Here is a 19,963-nt window from a genome sequence, read left to right on the forward strand (position 1 = left end):
GTAAAGATCAACCCAGATTTCTATAAAATGTGTGAAGACTTTTATGAGGTAACTGGAGAAAGTGCAGAATCCCCCACCACTTGGCATGTTTTCAAGAACTGCAGAAACTCTATGCATGTACACATCAACCTATTTTCACTTAAAAAAACATCAGAGAATTGCACAAACTCGGCACTGCACACTCCCTTAACTTTGTTTTTTTCATGTACACAACCTTTCTGTTTTGTTTTTTCCATGTACACAACCTTTCTGTAACTTTTTCAATATTGTTTTTCCTCCCCCCCCCAAAAAAAAAACTTTTACTGTGTTCATAAAATAACTAATGTATTTTTGCTAGGAGAAATTTATAGATATTATTAAAAACTTATTCTCAAATATTAATTTTCATTAATGAATAAAGCAATATTTCGCTGACAATACGAACACTTTTGGGAGCCGCTTTATAGAACAACCCAATATTTTTGTCACCTAGATTTGCTATATTTTTAAATTGATAAGTATATTAAAAATATGCTTAACCTGGCTATTACTTTCTTTTTACATCAGCTAACAACCTAGCTACCCATTTTACACGGTTTTTTATAGACACTTTCTTAGAATAATCGCAAATTTTAAAACACAGAACTAGCACTAACCATCCATACAAATTCAGACAAATGTGGAGTTAACTCTTTCAGAATAAACGTTTAAACTTTCCTTGATCACGTAAAGAAAATCTTCCAAAATTTTTATGTTGACGATATTAAATGCATCAAAGAAAATAAAAACAGGGCGAACTTTTGTTTTCCTTTTGATTCTTTCTCTTGTAATCATAATTTTTCCCACTTCTGTAATTAGGAAGCAAATTTTTTTATTGATCACGAGAATTTCAGACAATAGTAATTGAAATTTTCTTTCGATTTGCACTTGACATACCCGAATTCATAATAAATTACACTGAAATAGTCAGCCATAAAAACAATTTATTTATTTCAAGTTAACCAGCAAAACACTGGGTAACGATTCATTTATTTATCTGGTAAATCATTGCCGACATAATAATTCAGCCTCCCCCAGAGACATTTTTACTGTTGTCACTGGGAGTAGAATAAATAAAATCTCCGCCCATTCCATTTATCAGCGTTCTTCCCATTGAAAACAATAAAACTGAAACATACACTGCTTTGTTGGTATACAAACGATACCCAAAATCGTAATCATTATTATAATGGCGGCAGATGTGGACAGCGATGTACCAGGTAAATAAACAATCGCTGTAAACTTCTGGAATTATTATTTCCTTTGAAAAGAGGTGATATCATGTAATTTTGAATGTTTTTCCCAAACAGAAAAGTTTTATTATTATTATACATGCGTACATTTAATCGCAATACTTTGTGAATTATTCCTAGATTGCGCGATTTCTCATTGCTATTTTTCTGAAAATCATGGAGCAATTTTTTGAATAACTAATTATTTTTTGTATATAGATTGGGGAGCAGCATTTACATTTGGGCGCAGTCGATTTGCTGATAATGTTGCTGGGAAATTCTGGATAAAAGATGATCCAATTCTACAAATTGCTTGTGGAGATGAACATACTGCATTATTGACTGGTATATTATTAGATTTATTTCCTATTTCATGTATTGTAACATTTGAATTTAAAGAAGATTAATATTGTGAACTGAAGGTATAAGAAGGTAATAATAATATGAGTACATAATTCTTAACTTAAATGATTAATATTCATTTACAATTGATATAATCTGCATTAAATGTAAATTTTGATTCATTGGAAGTATCTCCCATGTTTTAAAGTTTGATCATAATATTAAGTGCTGCAACAGTAAATTATACCATCAATATATTACATTCATAAATTAATGTTTTGTTAACTCCTGGATGATACAATTATTTAGAGCTCAGACTTGTGTTCAGTTCCTGATTCTCTATTAATTGCCTATTAAATATTTTCATTCACATGTTTTTAATTTTTTCTGCTGTTCAGAATTTGTGTTTATTCTAAAATATTTTCCTTTTTTAGATTTCCTAACTATCATTCTGTCATCTTTGTTAATAAGGTTATGGATTTACTTTTGATATAATAGAATTCCAGTTTGTATCTCTGTAACTAAGTGGGAGGTCATAATTAACCATTTTTGGAACAAAATTTATCTTTGGCGACAGTTTTTGGTTTCTTGAAATTGAAAATACAGAAGTACCTATACTGTGTGTGGTTTAATCTTAGTATCTGGTGCACACGGGATTTGGCAACTTTTATGATGAGCAGTAAAAATGGGACATATACGATGAGTAGTAAACAGGTATTCAAAGAATATATATAGTTATACATAGTATATGCTATGCATATAGTGATAGTATATAGTGCATAGTATATACATAGACATTCGTTAGGTCATTTTTGGTGTTGGCGATAATTTTCAAAATAGTGCCAAGGCTGCACCGTGTACTAGGATTTTACTCTGTACGTTTCAGTGTTCATGGGTGGAAAAGTAATAATTTTAACATTCTTTACTAGCAGACTTGAAAGTTGTCCAAAACAAAGTACTGGTTATTAAACTAGATCATTCTTCAATACAAAATCCATTATCCTTATTTGAAATCATATTGATGTCATACCTTCATTGCTGAATGGCAAACATATCAAAAGCAGTTTTCTGCAGTCTTGCCCATAATGTCACCAGCTTCATCAGATTAAATTTTAATATATCTCTATTACCGAATTAAAAAACTAAAGTACTAAAAATAAATTGGCTCTTTGCATCCAGTATTGTAAATAATTAATAAAATTCTTGCAAAAATTTTAAAATGATCAAAGCTTTCATATATGGGTTACATTATAAACCTCATGTGAAGTATTCTCTCTGTTTCCAGAACTATGTAATTGGAAGAGAGTACATAGGACCAATGTTTTAGGGCATAATTAAAATAGCTATCTTTTTTCGGAACTCCATATAAAATTAACTGTATATCAGAGTAAAATACAATCAGTTTATACATTTGTCAACCTGACCAGTGTTAAGACTGGCACCATCATAAAATACTCTTCTTTATAAACAAAAACAGTTTATGAGAAAAATCACAGTTATAAATTGTAGTATCACAATTTCAATTTCAAAATTAAATGTATACATTTACAGTCTTGAAAATAGCACCTAACAATGTATATTAAAATCAAATCCATACTTCCTGGAGGACTTTTTATGAAAATAAAAACTTACCAAGAATAGTAGTTAGCAGATTTTAACCACTGCACTAAATTCTCAGAATGTGCTTAACTCTGGCAACCAGGTGCCTAATGATTCATCAGGCAACCATGTTCATAACTATCCTTCCGTAAAGCAATTTTGCCATTTACGTATGTGTTCTTTTTGTTGTATTTCAACAGCTTTTATAAATAATTGTGATAGTTTATACCTTAAACTTAATTTTAAAATATGCACTTGTGGAATTCATCAGCAGTAGAACTTGCAATAAAATTTCTGCACATATAAATACAGAATTTTGATGCAGAATCTCTAAAGGAAATGACTAGGAGATGCATTTGGTAGAAACTGATGTTACCAGAGTTTGTGCGATGCCATATGTCTGCAATTCTGATATATCTATGTTAAGTGTGAATAGATTGCTGTTTACTTGGGAAGAAGAATAACACAAAAAAATTGGGTTGATCTTTGGATTATGGTAACTTGGTGATTTTTTGGCGAAAATTTGGCGACCAAATCTGCTACAGCAACCCTCTATTTTTTTTTTTTTTTCGCCGCTGTTTTGTCTTCACGAAGTAAAGACATGTTTCTTTTCTTTTTATTTACTCAACACTTTTTCCAACAATCTACTAGCCAAATTACACTTATGCTAGAAATTTTATGTAACAAAACTGCTTAATCATGACAAATATTAACTGCAAAATTGGGAAAAAGTGCACAATCGCAAACTCCTTGCGCGTTTTTCAGAATAGCACATACACATAAACCATTTACACGTCGACTTATTTTTACTTAAAAAACATCCCAGAATTGCACAAAAATGGCATTGCACACACTCTTAACTTTATCCATCTACACTGCTATTTTCTCATAAATTACAAAAATTTGCACGAAAATGCAGGAAAATTTTCTGAATCTTTAAACTTGGTAAAAAGCACATATATGAAATTACCTGATTGCAAAAAAGTGTATACCCTTTCCAAGGATGAACATTTCCACGTATAAAATAAATAAAATATCCAAAAACTTTTACCTCTAAATTATCTATTATATTATAAACATCACCAACGAATTTTTACTGCAAACATTAAAAATAGTTACAAATACTTAGTGTCAAATATTTAAATTATTTCCATACACGTTTACTTCAACTGAAACGTATACCAAATTGCTACAAACATAAAATTCACAAAATAACTAACATTTAATTAAAATATCACTAAACCATGTACACGTCGACTTATTTTTACTTAAAAAAAACATCCCAGAATTGCACAAAAATGGCATTGCGCACACTCTTCACTATATCCATGTACACTGATTTTTTCTCATAAATTAGAAAAATTTCACGAAAATGCATGAAAATACTCAACGTATTCTACTCAAACATATTCCATAATACTACAGACATATAACTCACAAAATCATGATCATTAAATTAAAATATAATTAAATTAAAAAACACTACTTAATATAAATAAGCACATACATTAAATTAATAAAAATTAGATTATAATCTTAATTACTTTAAACTAAATCATTGCTAACAACAATTTTCCAATAATACCATATTAATTCATTTGCTCCTTACATTTAGAACAATGCATAAAAATAATATCCTCAAATGATTAAAAATACTAACTTACCTAATCTTCTTCAGAATCTTCGTTACGTGGCACGCACACTTCCCTACAGAAAGAGTTCCAATCGGCTGCAGTACCACTGCTAATTTCTAAATCTGAAATCCAGTAGTCAACTGGCAGTCTATTCACCCAGTAATAAGAAATTAATAAAATTTCACCCATACTCAAACTACTTTCAGCAAACCACGTACCCTTCCTTACACTCCGTTTCACAAAATGTCCATTTTCACCAGATTTCTTGCACCGCCATTCAAACTTATCTGTAATATTCTTTCTTTCGCACAATCTCAACTTATTATTATTATCAAATAAATGCATTAAAAATTTAGAATTCACTTTACATAGCGCCATGCAATCCGAAAATTAATCAACACTATTTCACACAACACACAATGAAGCTTAATACAAAATACTATAGTACTGCAGATATTTTTCCAAATTCCCCCCCTTTTCCGATTAAAGAACTGTAATTCGTCCATTAATGTCACATGACATATCTCATGATCTCTCATTTCCCTCACACAAAATAGTGCGTAATCGGAACTAAATACTTCTCACATTATTACCAAAGTCCTAGGTAGTAACCTTTATCGCCTCCAAAATGTCGCCAAACTACCTGTTACCATATTCCAAAGATCAGCCAAAAATTTCAAAAAGATTTGGAGAAAAATATGTTTCATTTTTTAATGTATCTGTACTGTCTGTATAAATACATTATTTTTGTATTAAAAAAAATCAGAATTTCACAAAAAAAAAAAAAAAAAAAAAAAAAAAAAAAAAAAAAAAAAAAAGGCTTGAATGTCCCCCCCCCCCCAAAAAAAAGAATAATTCTGTCAGTTACTTCTTTTGATTACAACCTGAACAGATAAAAATGTATGATCACTATTTTACAATATAAAACAATAGCCACCCCCCCCCAAAAAATAAAGAAAGCATGTATAGTTACTGTACTGTTTATAACACGACTGAACTACCTGAATGAAAAGATTTTCATGGGACGAATGAGTACATGTAAAAGAGAGAGAAAAGCTCCAAACAACATGCAGCAAGATGCTAAATGGTGAACACTATGCGAATCAGATGAATTATCTTTAAATGCCTACTTTTCACCAGTTTTCGTTAAAGAAAAAAAAAACTCATAAACACTGTTTTGCATTTAATTTTCAATGCTGGTAAATTTAGCATTTATTTGCATCTGATTCATAAATATGAAAATTCATACTTCTAATTATCTAATTTATTAAATTCAACTTTTCGAATTATTCAACTTTTGTTGTATAAGAATAGATTACTGTATACTAATTAATCTATTTTTCTTATTAAAAAATAAATATAAATGACATTCTAATATTAAGTTTTCAGCAAAATAATGATAATCATTTAAAAAAATTAAGGTAATATTAATTTCACACATAATTATGCTAATTCAATTCTAACTGGCATAATGCTCTATGTTATATTATTATTTGAATGTGATTTTAATTTTTAGCATCTGGCAGATTATTCACATTTGGAAACAATGAATGGGGTCAACTGGGACATGGCCATACAAAAACAGTTACAAAACCATCTTTTGTCAAAGGTAAGTAAGAAATTGTGGTACGTATACAGTCAAAAGTCTTTAATCCGGACTCATCGGACTTCGGCGATTACGGATTATCGGTTTTTCTGGATTATAAATCGTCAATTTAAATCTGGTAAGATGGCATGCAGAAATTATAAAATTAAAAATATGAAACCGTAATTTATGAAATAAAGAGCAATTATGATCTAAAGGGTATCAAAATTTACAAAAAAAAAAAGCTTAATATTTATTTGTTTACTTTATTAAACATTTCTTTCAACATAATTTTAGCTACATTTTAATTAAATAATTTTAGTTTAGCTTATACCGTCCGTTATACATTAAACGCGCATGCGTAAAGCGTACATTACGCATAGTCGAAATTAGAAAATTGCAACCAGAAAACTATTTGATATGTATTCGTGATATTTGTAATGACAAGGAATTTGATTTAAATCATATCAAAAACGGAGTATATCGAGATGAAATACTACATTTAGTAAGAAATTATAAGCCGAATAAAATAAAAATATCTGCCCTGAAGATTGATAAACAGATTTCGGAATGGTTAGAGAAACAAAGGATATGCCTTTATCCATTTTTTGTAACAATTCCACTTTTTGTTTGATGGACATCAAAACATGCTTTCGCTTTGTAGATCCTTTGGCAGCTCCAGAATCGGAAATTCTTTTTGACATAATCAAAAGTTCAAGCTTATTTTATAAAATTGCTCTAACAGTCTGCAAAAAATAATAAGCCGGATCCAATGCGAAGGTTAAGGAACAACGCAATCTGCAACATTAACTGAAATAGATAATTACATAATTTTAGCTTAGCTTATACCGTTCGTCATACATTAAAGGTGCATGCGTAAACGCACAATGCATTTACGCTTGCATGGAAAGTTTGTAGCTTTGAGGTCCGGATTATAGATCATTCCAGATTAAAGACTTTTGACTGTATCTGTATTATTAAGGTTCTGGTACTGAATTGGTATCAAAATTATTGCAAGTGTCATTAAAGTAAAGAACTTACGTAGGAACATGTTTACCTTTTTACATATAGTTTGTATTTGCCGTATTTTTGTGATTGCTTTTAATATAAAAAATATTGTCTTATCCCAAGGAATTTCACTATGCAGCCTCTAAACTTTATACTTATCATTTCACCTTTATGATCTGTGTACAATAAACTTATTTGGAGCTCTACTTATGACGGGCAGATTATAAGTGACTGTTGGGCATCTGTTTGTGACATACATTGGCACCGTTTAAATAATGAAAGTTATAATAATAAAGAGATACCAAAATTTTTCTTAATTGATACTGTTTGTATAATCTGGTATATGTGTGTTTTCTACTTTTCATCTAAAATGTGTAAAATTTTGTCAGTTCAGTTCTTTTAAACATTTAAAACAGTACACACAGTTTTGCTATAATCATTATTGAACTAAAGTTCTAACTAAAAGGCTTCTGGGTGGTGCTGTCATATCTCTGATTAATGCAGTAGTCTTTTTGTTAACATAGCATTATTAGGAGAAACAATAAGCTTGAAGATTATCATGTAGCAATAAGTACAAGCTTCCATAATTGGGGCTGTACACACATTATCATCAACTAGTGCAACAAATTTTTTCGATAATACAGTAGGACAATCCAATAACACAGAAACTTTCTCAAATGTTTCATTGGGTGTCAGCTAAGTTTCAATATCCCCCTTCTTCGTTTCTTTTGGTGCCAAAGAATCTGATACTTTTGGAAATCATGCATGACGAAAACAATTTTCCTTCGTACTTGGAGTTGCTGAATTCCATGCAGAGTACAACATATGAAGAAACAGAGACATGCAGAGTGCTTCATATGAACCAAACTCGCAGATTTTTACATACACTGCAATGTACTCGTCACAGAATTCGAAAGCCGACTGATGAGAGATGAGAAGTTTGTATGGCGTTTGTAGGGGTAGAAGGTGAAAGTAGCTTAGACAAACAAAACTAGCTCATGTTGCAGGTTATTCCAAGGATATTTCAAAGCCAAGTTAGCCTCCTTTAATACGTGTGAAACTATCTCTCTTTCATATCACACCCCTCTTAAATCTCCCCTGTGAAGCTGATGTTTTCCGTATTTTGTCCATTCCCAGAAAGGATAACTTTTCGTGTTAAGCGATTTTTGTTTAGTGTTAAAAGAAACAAAATTCATGAAAATATACAGTAGTTTGTTGGGACCATTATATTATTTCATGTTAACCCTCTGGCTGCTCATTCCGCGATTTCTACGAGCAAGGCAAATGTAGCAAAATCTGCGCATCCGCGATTTCCGCGGGCATGTGTTTTTCTTCATTCATTGAGGAGCACATCACCGTTTAACTCATTGAAATATATTGTATACAGTATTAGACGTTTAGTTTACGGTTTTGCCAACAGATATCGTTAGTTGTCCACTAAATTGTGGCATTTGAAGGTACGTGGTATTACCGCTCAAACTTCACTTTTTGCCACTTTTTTCTTACAGAAATGGCTGCTAGAAAACTTTCAGTGATTGACAGAGAGTATATTTCTGATGACTTATCAGATTCTGAAAGCGATTTTAGTTTTGATAGTGATGGTGATATAAATTTTTCGTACTGCCCCTCAAATAGCGATGACTCTGATCATGATTCAACAAACCTGTTCTATCATACTGTACTACGTATAAGGTATTTTTTCCTAGGTGCTTTAAATTTTCTTGAATTTTATACATTTTACTTTTTTTTACCTTATGCAATAAATAGAAATTAACTGTAATTCAAATGAAATTTATTTAAAAAAAGTTTTTTTTATGATAAAATCTGAAATTGGTTTTTCTGGCAACCTAGTTTCTCATGATAAAAATCTATATAAAAAAATATTTTCTATAAAAAAAATGTATTTTTCAATTCTCCAATATATATAGATTTAAAATATGCCCAAAAAATACACAATTTTGGAAGCGATTTCGGTCCACAAATTGAGCAGTCGGAGGGTTAACCGATATTTTGTCTTAAGCGTTTTCAGGTTAAACGTATTTCACCGTATTTCAAATAACAGTAGACACCCAATAAGTAAAATGAAATCATATGTATATATACCATTGCACTCACTAATTGGAAGTGACCTTTTGAATAATTTTAATACACAGAAAGTTGATATTAAAATACTTATAAAATGAATTCACTGACCAGTCTGCAGAATTTAGATGTATGCATTGTTACTATGTAAACATTTTGAACTGATTAGAGCCTTTAGTTTGTAATAAATCTGAGATGTATACTTTGGAAGGAAATCTTAATGGCCACTGGCAGTTCTATGTCATTTACTAGTGCTGCTTGTCAAAATTTAAAAATATTGACAAAAATAAAACTTTACTATTTTTTATTGAAAAATTATTAAAAATACTTTATACAAAAATATTATTAAGTATAAACTACCATGTTTCCTAGTTCAATAATCTTAAACTATCTAATGAAAGTAAGATTTGTTAAACTTTTAAAAAGATGGAAAAGTGATCTCCCCTGTGTATTAGTAGATTATTTTTTGATATGATGTGTGGTTAATTCTTTCAGAAATAACCACACATCATATCAAAGAATGAAATGTTTCAGAAATAAAACCTGTCATCTTAATTTCATAGCATTTAACAAACTGTTGATCATGTCTTTGGAATTGCATATAATTCTTTTGAAAGTGTACTTACACGATTCTGAAGGAAGCATTTGATATGCTGCAGTTTGGCAGCCTAAGGCTACCTCATATGTTCAGTGAAGTCTATTTAAGTGGTCTCTTCTGTTTCCAAGTGTTTTTACACCAGAGATGTTTGACACAGACCAGCATTTTAATTCATTATTTGATAGCTATATTAATATATTAAATATTCTTTTATCTTTCTTCATAATGCCAGTTTTCTTTCATGGACAAACATGATTGCTCTAGGCAATTTGGTGTTAATCAAAGCTTTACTTTTCTATTTTTGTTGATGCCTAACTTTTGGAAGCCAGTATATACACTATATGATCGAAAGTTTTCTGACACATGCTATATTTTATTTCTCCTTCAAATAAATGAAAAATTGAAGTTTGACCACCATTTGCTGCAATAACAACTGCCACTCTCTGGGGAATGTTGCCTGTTAGTTTTTGAAATGTTTCAACAGAAATTGCATGCTATTCTTGCAAAAGAACACTATTCAGTTCCATCGCAGACTGGGGGCAGTGTAGCCTTAATTATAGTGAATATTATGATACATCCCATACATGTTTTATGGGATTCAAATCTGAACTTTGAGTAGGCGAGTCCAATTCCTTAACCCCTGTATCTGCAAACTACCTCTGCACAGGCTGTGCAATACATAACCGACAGTGTGCGAGCATGTTCGGGTTGAAAAAGGAATGAGCCCTCTCTAAACTGTAGCCACAATGTAAACTGTACGGAATTGTCCAAAATATCCAAATAGGCTTCTGTTTTGAGAGTTCCTTTCACAAGACCCAAAGAACTCAGCCCCCCCCAAAAAAACAGCTTAAACCATTATGGCTTTCTCTAAATTTCACTTGCACAATATTGTCAAATAGAAAGCATTCACCAGGCTATTTTGTCACCCAAACTCTATCATTGGATTGCCAGATAGTGTATCTTGATTCATCATTCCATAACTCATGATACTATTTTTCAAGGCTCCAGTGTTGTCGATATTTGTACCAAAGTAAATGTGCTTTGCATTAGTGGTGCTAGTGTTTAGTTTATAAGCTGCAACTCTGCCATCAAAACCAAATTTCAACGAGTTTGAAGTTCATGATGAATTATCATTGCACTGATGTTGCACTGAGAAGTATCTAGGAATTTCTGACAATTTTTTTTTTTTTTTCTGCCCATTCCATTCGATTGATTTTCACAACTCTCTACAGTGCTGTATGTTCTCTATCTGCAAGACATTGTGGTCTACCAGATCATTGTTGCACAGTTGTAGCCCCTACACATTTCTATTTCATGATAACATTTCTGTACAGTAGAACAGAACTCCTAACATCACAGAAATTTCTCGAAGAAACACCCCACAAGGCTGACAACCAATAACTTTTCTGAGTTCAAAACCATCTAACTCATGTTTTCTTACCATTGTACTTTTATAGCTTTGAAATAACAATTGGAGATATATCTGGCTTCTTTTATACTTTTCTGGGAGCTAGAAGCTTGATGTCACTGGCAAAATCCACTATTCCAAAGCTGTTTGGATACTTTTGATCATATAATGTTTATGTGTATGTGCAAAATAAAAAGTGTGTTGTAGAGTGATTAGATTATTTTGAAGTAGGAGACATGAAAAAAATGTTCAGTGCCCTCCCTCTCTGGGACTCAAACCCTGCTCCTCTCGAATACATGTGGAGTATCCTTCTAATTACACCACAAAGGAAGGAGAAAGTATCTTATAATGTAAATTAAAATTATAACTTAAATTAGCAATAGCACCTTTGTTCCTCATTTTAATTTGGGTATTTTCTCTCTCTATTCTAAAAATAGCAGTTGTTTGAAATACCTATTTCTGGACTCTAGATTCTTTCTATATTAATTCATGTCATATGACTTTTACATAATGCTGATGCTGTAAGGTGAAACTGAAACAGCCAATAATAATTTTGCAGCATTACTATTTATCCAATCAAATGCATTGTAACAGAAATGAAATAAATCACTCTGAATTGTAATTTCATCTTGAACACAACACATGTTGCTTCCTCATTCCAATCTAGCTAGACTGTTGCTGTGCTGCTCTCTTCTTATTGCCACATTATCAAAAATGTAAATATTCTAGAGCTGGCATGATTAGTTGGCCAAGTTAATTTGTGGCCACAAATATTAAATTAAAATAAAAGGAATATCATTTGAATTTGCTTTCATTATGGATTTTCTATGTGTGCTTCAATATCTGCATTTTCTACTAATCATTATATTTATATAGTATGTGTATATCCTTTTCCTCGCAAAGTACATGAGTGTGATGTCATTTTCTCTAAAATTTACAGCTGTATGCATTTGAAAAAAGTAATATTTTGCTTACTGTAAATGTGTATTTTTCTTTTCTTTTTGTATTTGTATAGTTCTTAAAGGAGAAAGAGCTACAGTTGTGGCATGTGGTCGATCTCACACGCTTGTTGCTACAGGTATGAATAGTTTAAATTAGCATTTTTAAATAGTCTTATTAATATTTCATAAAGTATGATTTCATTTTGCAACATTCATAAATTACTACTGTAATAATGCAGTTTTCTTAGAAACTTCAGAAATATAGAAATATGCTTCCTTTTTTTTTTACATATGAATTGTTTTATATTCCTTTTTCTTTGCTTTGTACTTTTGTTCTTATAAATAGTAATATTAATTTATTAATTAATGCCAATTTTATTATGTGCATTTCTTAATCTATGTGGCCATTTTCCACATGTACTGTTCCCTAATTCTTGAATAATTTATGTCTATCTAATTCAGAAGTCAAACAACAAAAATCAGCGTTAATTTACAAAATTTTCACAGGACTAGTTTCGATGGTTTTACCGAACCATCATCTTCAGCTGCAAAACCGCAAATGAACAAGATGGGAAATAATGTTTAGATAAGATAAGAAAGCCTGGACAAGAATAAGCAAGTGGCGCCATCTGTTGGCGAAACCAGAACTAAAACATAATTTCTCTAAAAGCCGAAGGCAAATTTGGATTGGAATTAGGATCGTTAACTAGAACAGAAAGATTTTTATGAATGTGAAATGCCTCTAGAAAATCCAGTTCTCCAATGGAAGATGTTTTTTGAATAATTTTGGCAGCAGAAAAATTGAAAGTGTGATTTTCGGACCAACAATGTTGAGCAACAGAAGACTTCTGTGTTTCCTTTTTTCTAACATATGCCTCATGTTCTTTGACGCGAAATTTTAAGGCTCTCTTAGTTTGGGCAATGTAAATTAAACCGCACTGGCAAGGAATCCTATAAATACCCCAGGAATTCATATCCGGAATGGGGTCCTTGAGTATAGAAGTTGGAATTTTATTGATGGGAGAGTAAACAACCCGAAAGTTAAATTTCTGCAAAATATGTGCAACTTTATAGCTAATTGATGGAAAGAAGGGAATGACAACAGAATTTTTATAATCTCCTAAAATAAGAGTGTGGCTTTTAGTGTGTTGAGATGAGAATTTTTTAACTGCTTGATTAATAATGTTGGGTGAAAAGCCCCTGTCAATAGCTATTGCTTTTAAATAATTTAGTTCTTCGTCAAGGGCTAGTTTGGAGGAGCAAACTTGAAGAGCACGGAAAACATAGGAATAAAATGAAGCTAACTTTTGTTTAGTCGGATGACATGATTTAAAGTGTGGTGGAAGGCAAACCGATGAAGGTTTACGGTAAATATACGGTAAACATTATTTCCCATCTTGTTCATTTGCGGTTTTGCAGCTGAAGATGATGGTTCGGTAAAACCATCGAAACTAGTCCTGTGAAAATTTTGTAAATTAACGCTGATTTTTGTTGTTTGACTTCTGAATTAGTATTTATTCGGCGTGTTATTGTGTCTTAATTATGTCTATCTATTTAAAGCAATAGTGACCTTTTAAATCAGTGAAAAGATAAAACAGGAAATGTATAAACTTTCTTGTAACTAGCAGATTTTTCATGAGGAAGTTTGTGTATGTAAAAATTTTGCTTGCTCAGTCAATGCTGATTTTGTTATTTTATATTTTATCGTTATTAAAATATGGTACTATTCAGTTTCAAGGGCCATAAAAAATCGCCAAATTTGTTGTTGATGCCAATGCTGCCAAAAAGAATAATGGCAACCCTAATAATTGCAGCAAGAAAGGAAGTATAATAGTAAATAACTACCTAAGATTGATATTTTAATTTAGATGAAAGGTTAATTTCATATAATACTTTTTTATTATTAAATTTATATGAAAAAGGCTAAACATGACTGAATGGGAGCATAAGAGTAAATAACTATTTCAGATCATTATTATAATTTATATAAAAATTGCTAAACATAACTGAATGGATACCTGCATTGCTATTTCGCTACCGATTTATCGCTAAAGCATAATTTCATCTCGTTCGTTGTTCAAACATAATTTTGTGTAATAAATTATGCCTTTTCTTTGAAAATAATCTCGGTAAAGTGCAGAATCGCTCAGTTATTTGTTTGCCGCTTTTTACAAGGGTAAAAACAATTGGATTTTTGTCAATTTTCTTTTACTTTTTAAGTGAAAATAGGTCAATGTGTACATAGATAAAGTCAAGGGTGTGCGCAGTGCCATTTTTGTGCAATTCTAGGATTTTTATTTGAAGTGAAAATAGGTCGATGTGTACATGGATACTGAGTATGTGCATGATACCGAGTATATGAATTTTTAAAAACGCGGCAAGCAGTTGTGTGATTCTGCATTTTACCCAAAATTCTATTGCAGACTTTTCGTCATGGGCAATTCCCAAATTGTTAAATCCATAGGATATCAAAAAAGGATTTAAAAATTAAACTAGTATTTCAATGGCGCCTTAAGAAATTAGAACTATATAAACTTAGGCAATATGAAATCAATGCGTACGCTAGATTTGGCGCGCTGTTAAATGGGCGCGTTTGCTAGATTTGGCGCGCTGTTAAATGGGCGCGTTTGCTAGATTTGGCGCTTTTGCGCATACATTTTCACTGCAATTTTCTTACGGCCCTCAAAACAAAATAGTACCTAAAATATTATTAATTGTGCATATGGTGAGACCCTGCATAATCAGATTACTGCTTGGAAAAAAAAAACGTTTAACTAAATTACCCAAATGAAACTCCTTCAGTTTGTTTTTTCGAATTAATTTGTTCTCTGTGTCAGCATTAAAAGTAAATATATTATTTCCAATGTAAACAAGTGATCTTAGAATATGGTATGAAACTAAATCTCTATAGTCTCTGAAATGCTTCCATATTTACTACTCATCAAGCATTGGCAGTACTTAGCTTATTTGGAAGCATTTCATGAAAGCTGTTCGGAATATCCCTCTTTCAATGCAGATATGTAAATACATTTTGATGCATTTTTTGCTCGATAGTCAGACACATTTATTTCTGCTTTTAAATTTAGAAAATATTGCACATAGGTTATCAAAAAAGTAAACTGAAATGATTCTATCTCAGTTAGTTCAATTAAAAGATTCCATTAAATGTAAAAATATTGATTTAAAATAGGTGTAATATCAGTTCAAAATTAACTAATGACAAATTACAGGTTTTTGTTATACAAATACGAGTGCAAAAAATGTGTGACACGCTGCCTGAAAATAGAACTGAGTATACAAATTATGGTACTATTGCATTATTCGCACCACACTTCCACAAAGTCATTAACTGTTGGCAACTAAATTTTCCAACCTAATATGGGAAAAAAGTAACTTTTTTAAAAAATAACAGCACATTGAAAATTACACAAAACTGCAACAAATTAACGAAATTAAAAAGACAAAAAAAATCCATAGTGAAACACTGAAAAATGCATAAAACAGCAACATATTAACTAAATTAAAAATGCTAAAAATATTCAGAAAGAAAACATTTATGATTACATAAAACAACATGCACCTGTATAACCAAATATTGAAAATTATGTAAAATAGTAACAAATGAACTAAATAAAAAAAAAAAGAAAAAACATGCATAATAGCAGTTAACTTTCTTTTTTTCACTCTTCTGCCCCATGTTTCCAGTCCTATGTTCATGGCAATATGTTTTTTAAAGAAATATCAGAGAATTTCTGAATTCTCTGCATCACTGAGCAACCTGGCATTGCTGTCCACATACATATCAACCAATTTTCAACTTGAAAAATAAATAAATAAATAAATAAATAAATCAGATAATTCCATTTTATTCAGAGAAAACAGTTATCACAGTCACCTAAGAACAGTTCATATGTTACTTTTGAGCAAGATTTCTATAATAATGTAACTTCAAAAAGAAATAAAAGCTAGCCAAATGCATTCTATTACTTCAATTATTTCATTATTTTATACACATTTTATTACTTCAACACTAATAATGAAAATCAATCCCGATGTCCAATATTCGGAATGATCTGATATCCAGACATTCATACCACCAGCATTTTTTTTTTTTTTTTTTTTTTAATTATAGGAAATAGGAATATACTAATATTGGGGGGGGGGTAAAAAGCAGGTGTGTGGTAAAAGGGATGTTTCTCCTGACTGGGTTGAGATTCCTGTATGTCACTTTAATGAGAGTGCATTCATTGACAGATACTTAAATACTTATATTAAAACTTTCATTCAGTTGCTATTTCTTGGTCAGCTTTCCATTTGTCTCAGTTCATCCCATAAAGGGGTCTCTTGGGTTGAAGATTCCTCAAGGCATTCAAAAAAGGAAATGGAAGGACGTTTGCCTCTGAAAAAGTCATTGCATCTTGAAAAATTGATTTGGCTGTAACATGAGCAAATTCATATGGAGAGGGAGGGCGGGCATCTGAGTTTGGAGGGTATGTCTTCCAAGTGCTGAGCATTTGATCTCGAAAAGCAACCAAGAGCCTTGAATTACTATTTGCTAAGCAGCAGCACAAAATTGAGGAAAATACATGAGGCAATAAGGTGGTAAGTTTAACTTTGTAAAGTCTTGTATTAAAGTAATTACTTATTTACTTTCAATGCATGGAAGATCATCAGATGGTGTAGCTTGTTTAGTAACTATGCATTTCTCTTTTGCTTTCTAATATTTATGAATATTAACCATGACCATACTTCTATTACTTATACAGGTTTTCTTTTATTGACAGAGTAACAAGGAAAGGAAAAATAATTAGATTCAGTTCACCTAACATAGCAAATTGTGTTCTTCCTGAACTTTTCAATTTGATCCGGCTAATTAATTTTTGCAGGCTATTGTTATTACAGCAATCTTATCAAAATTAAAGTTTGAATTTTCATTTATATCAAAACGTGTTTCCAATTTTTGTGATGTTAGCAGGATCTGGAAAGTTAAAGCATATTTGGTATTTTCCTTCTAAAGCAGTCTTAGCACAATTTAAGCTTAAGACTGTGTAATTTTAAAAATAGGCAAAATGATAACCTTATTTTGATGTAAATTTTTAATGCTATTGAAAATAAAATTTCTAGTTAATAGAATTTGTGAAGAAATGAACAAAATGATAATAAATGAAAATGATTCAACTGAAGTTTTCCATTGCAAAGATAATGCACCATTCAGCTGTCAACTAACAGATGCCAAAATCTGGCCTATGGTTTTAAATCCAGAAAATATCACTACTGATAGTGAAGATAATGATTGAAAGTTTTTTTAGAATGAATTTCAGTTGATAGTTTAGCGGAAATTCTTGATGTAACAGTTACGGTACTAGAGCAATGGAATTATGAAACTGAACAAGAAATGTGTAAAATTAAAGAGAAAGTATTAACATAAAAAATGAAGTGACTTAAGCAAATGGTTGAACTTAACCAGCTTAATGTTGAAGAAAATGTTTAATAAAACAAACAACAAAATGCTCAGCTTTTTGGGTGAATTTTCTTAATGTTTGTTAATATTTCATAAACAACTACTTTAAATTTTTACTTTTGTAATTCCAATGTGTTATCTTACTAGATTTAAACTGATAGTTTAGTATCGGGAAATTTCCAAAATCGCTGAAGTCCTAACGATTCCAGATTTCAAACTTTCTGTATTTACAATTTTATAGCCAGTGGGTACTGTTCAGTTGTCTGCTTTAAAATCTCTTAAAACAATCTTTTTGCTTTTCTTTCTGACATTTTCTCATAATTCTCATTAATTCCTCAATATAATATGGATAGTTCAATTGTTTGCAAAATACAGTCAAAAGTCATTAATCCGCACTCGTCGGGACTTCGGCGATTCCGGATTATCGATTTTTCTGGATTATATATCATCAGTTTAAATCTGGTAAGATGGCATGCAGAAATTATAAAATTAAAAATATGAAACCGTAATTTATGAAATAAAGAACAATTATGATCTAAAGGGTATCAAAATTTACAAAAAAAAAAAAAAAAAAAAAAAAAAAGCTTAATGTTTATTTGTTTACTTTATTAAACATTTCTTTCAATGTAAGTTGTTTAAGTTGCTTCATTTTTTATGTGATAATACATTCTCTTTAATTCTACAAACAGACATAATTTCTTGTTCAGTTACAAAGTTCCACTGTTCAAGTCCTATAATTGCTGTGTCGAGAATACCGACTAATTTGTCAATCGAAATTTTTTCGTTTTCAATAACCTCTGTTACTTTCTTCACTATCGGAAGCGAATTATAATGATGAGGAATTTGATTTAAATCATATCAAAGACAGAGTACTTGGAGATGAAATACTACATTTAGTAAGGAATTATAAGCCAAATAAAATAAAAACATCTGCCCTGAAGATAAGGATAGTGCTGACAGATCAACTTCCAATTCATTGCGCACCGCGACGTTAAAGATAAACAAAGTTTAGATAAACAAACGTTAAAGTTTAGATAAACAAAGGATATGCCTTTATCCATTTTTTGCAGCAATTCCACTTTTTGTTTAATGAATTTCGAAACATACTTTCGCTTTGTAGATCCTTTACATATTAGTAAATATATATCAGAAATTCTATTTGACACAATCGAAAGTTCAAGCTTACTTTTATAAAATTGCTCTAACAATCTGCAAAAAATAATAAGCCGAATCCAATTCGAAGATTAAGGAACAACGCAATCTGCAACATTAACTGAATTTTCTTAATTCAGTTATTAGATAATTTTAGCTTAGCTTATACCGTCCGTTATACATTAAACACGCATTTGTAAACGTATTTTGCGCACGCGCACACGCATATTCACAGCCGTAAAGGTCTTACGCGCATGCGTCAACGCGACATATGCGCAGATAGTTTGTAGCTTTGAGGTCCGGATTATAGATCATTTCGAATTATGGGTGTCCGAATTAATGACTTTTGACTGTATAGCTTCATGGGATATGCATTCCTGCATTTTTTACTACTAAGCAGAACACAATATTTCTGAGAACATACAACACTTTCTTTTCATTAGCAGGCAAACTCCAGAGCAGCAGGGGGGGGGGGAAGGCTGCACACACTAATCACAAACAGAAACTACAACACAGTCCTTGAATTCCAAAACTGCATGAATTAATTAGTCAATTGTCAGGTAAAGTACATGCGGCTACTTAATGGCTAGTCATTTTCTGGGTTACCTACTTTGGTGACATAGTACTTTTCCTACTGATTCTTGTGATGATCGAGCAGGTAATGCGATAGTACCCAAATTACTCCTTCATATGAAATAATAAGTAAATTAACAATTGAGAAAAATGTTAATAAAATTCTCGAGTTCTTAACAAACAGATTTTTCTTGCGAAGAAATTCTAAATGGTTAGCTTAATATAGGTATTTTAAACAAGGAAATAAATTTCATTTTAACTTAGATTAAAATTTTATATCAATACTTGTGGATACAAGAAATTTTAAAAAGGAGAAGAGAAAACTTAATA

The 19,963-nt window shown here is 31.1% G+C and overlaps 1 protein-coding gene across 1 annotated transcript in view; it reads left to right on the forward strand.

Annotated features, from left to right (window-relative positions):
- Positions 1–990: 990 nt before the first annotated feature.
- Positions 991–19,963, forward strand: part of LOC118185929 (X-linked retinitis pigmentosa GTPase regulator-like) — a 105,632-nt gene continuing 86,659 nt past the window's right edge. Inside the window, exons 1-4 of the mRNA XM_035355903.2 lie at positions 991–1,238; positions 1,470–1,595; positions 6,342–6,434; positions 12,522–12,584. Of these exons, the coding sequence (XP_035211794.1) occupies positions 1,208–1,238; positions 1,470–1,595; positions 6,342–6,434; positions 12,522–12,584 (313 nt within the window). The 5' untranslated portion in view covers positions 991–1,207. The remainder of the gene's footprint in view (positions 1,239–1,469; positions 1,596–6,341; positions 6,435–12,521; positions 12,585–19,963) is intronic.

The sequence above is a fragment of the Stegodyphus dumicola genome, chromosome 11 (genome assembly GCF_044657685.1).
Source record: "Stegodyphus dumicola isolate Sdum_Otavi_A_Nest chromosome 11, ASM4465768v1".
NCBI classification, from domain to species: domain Eukaryota; kingdom Metazoa; phylum Arthropoda; class Arachnida; order Araneae; family Eresidae; genus Stegodyphus; species Stegodyphus dumicola.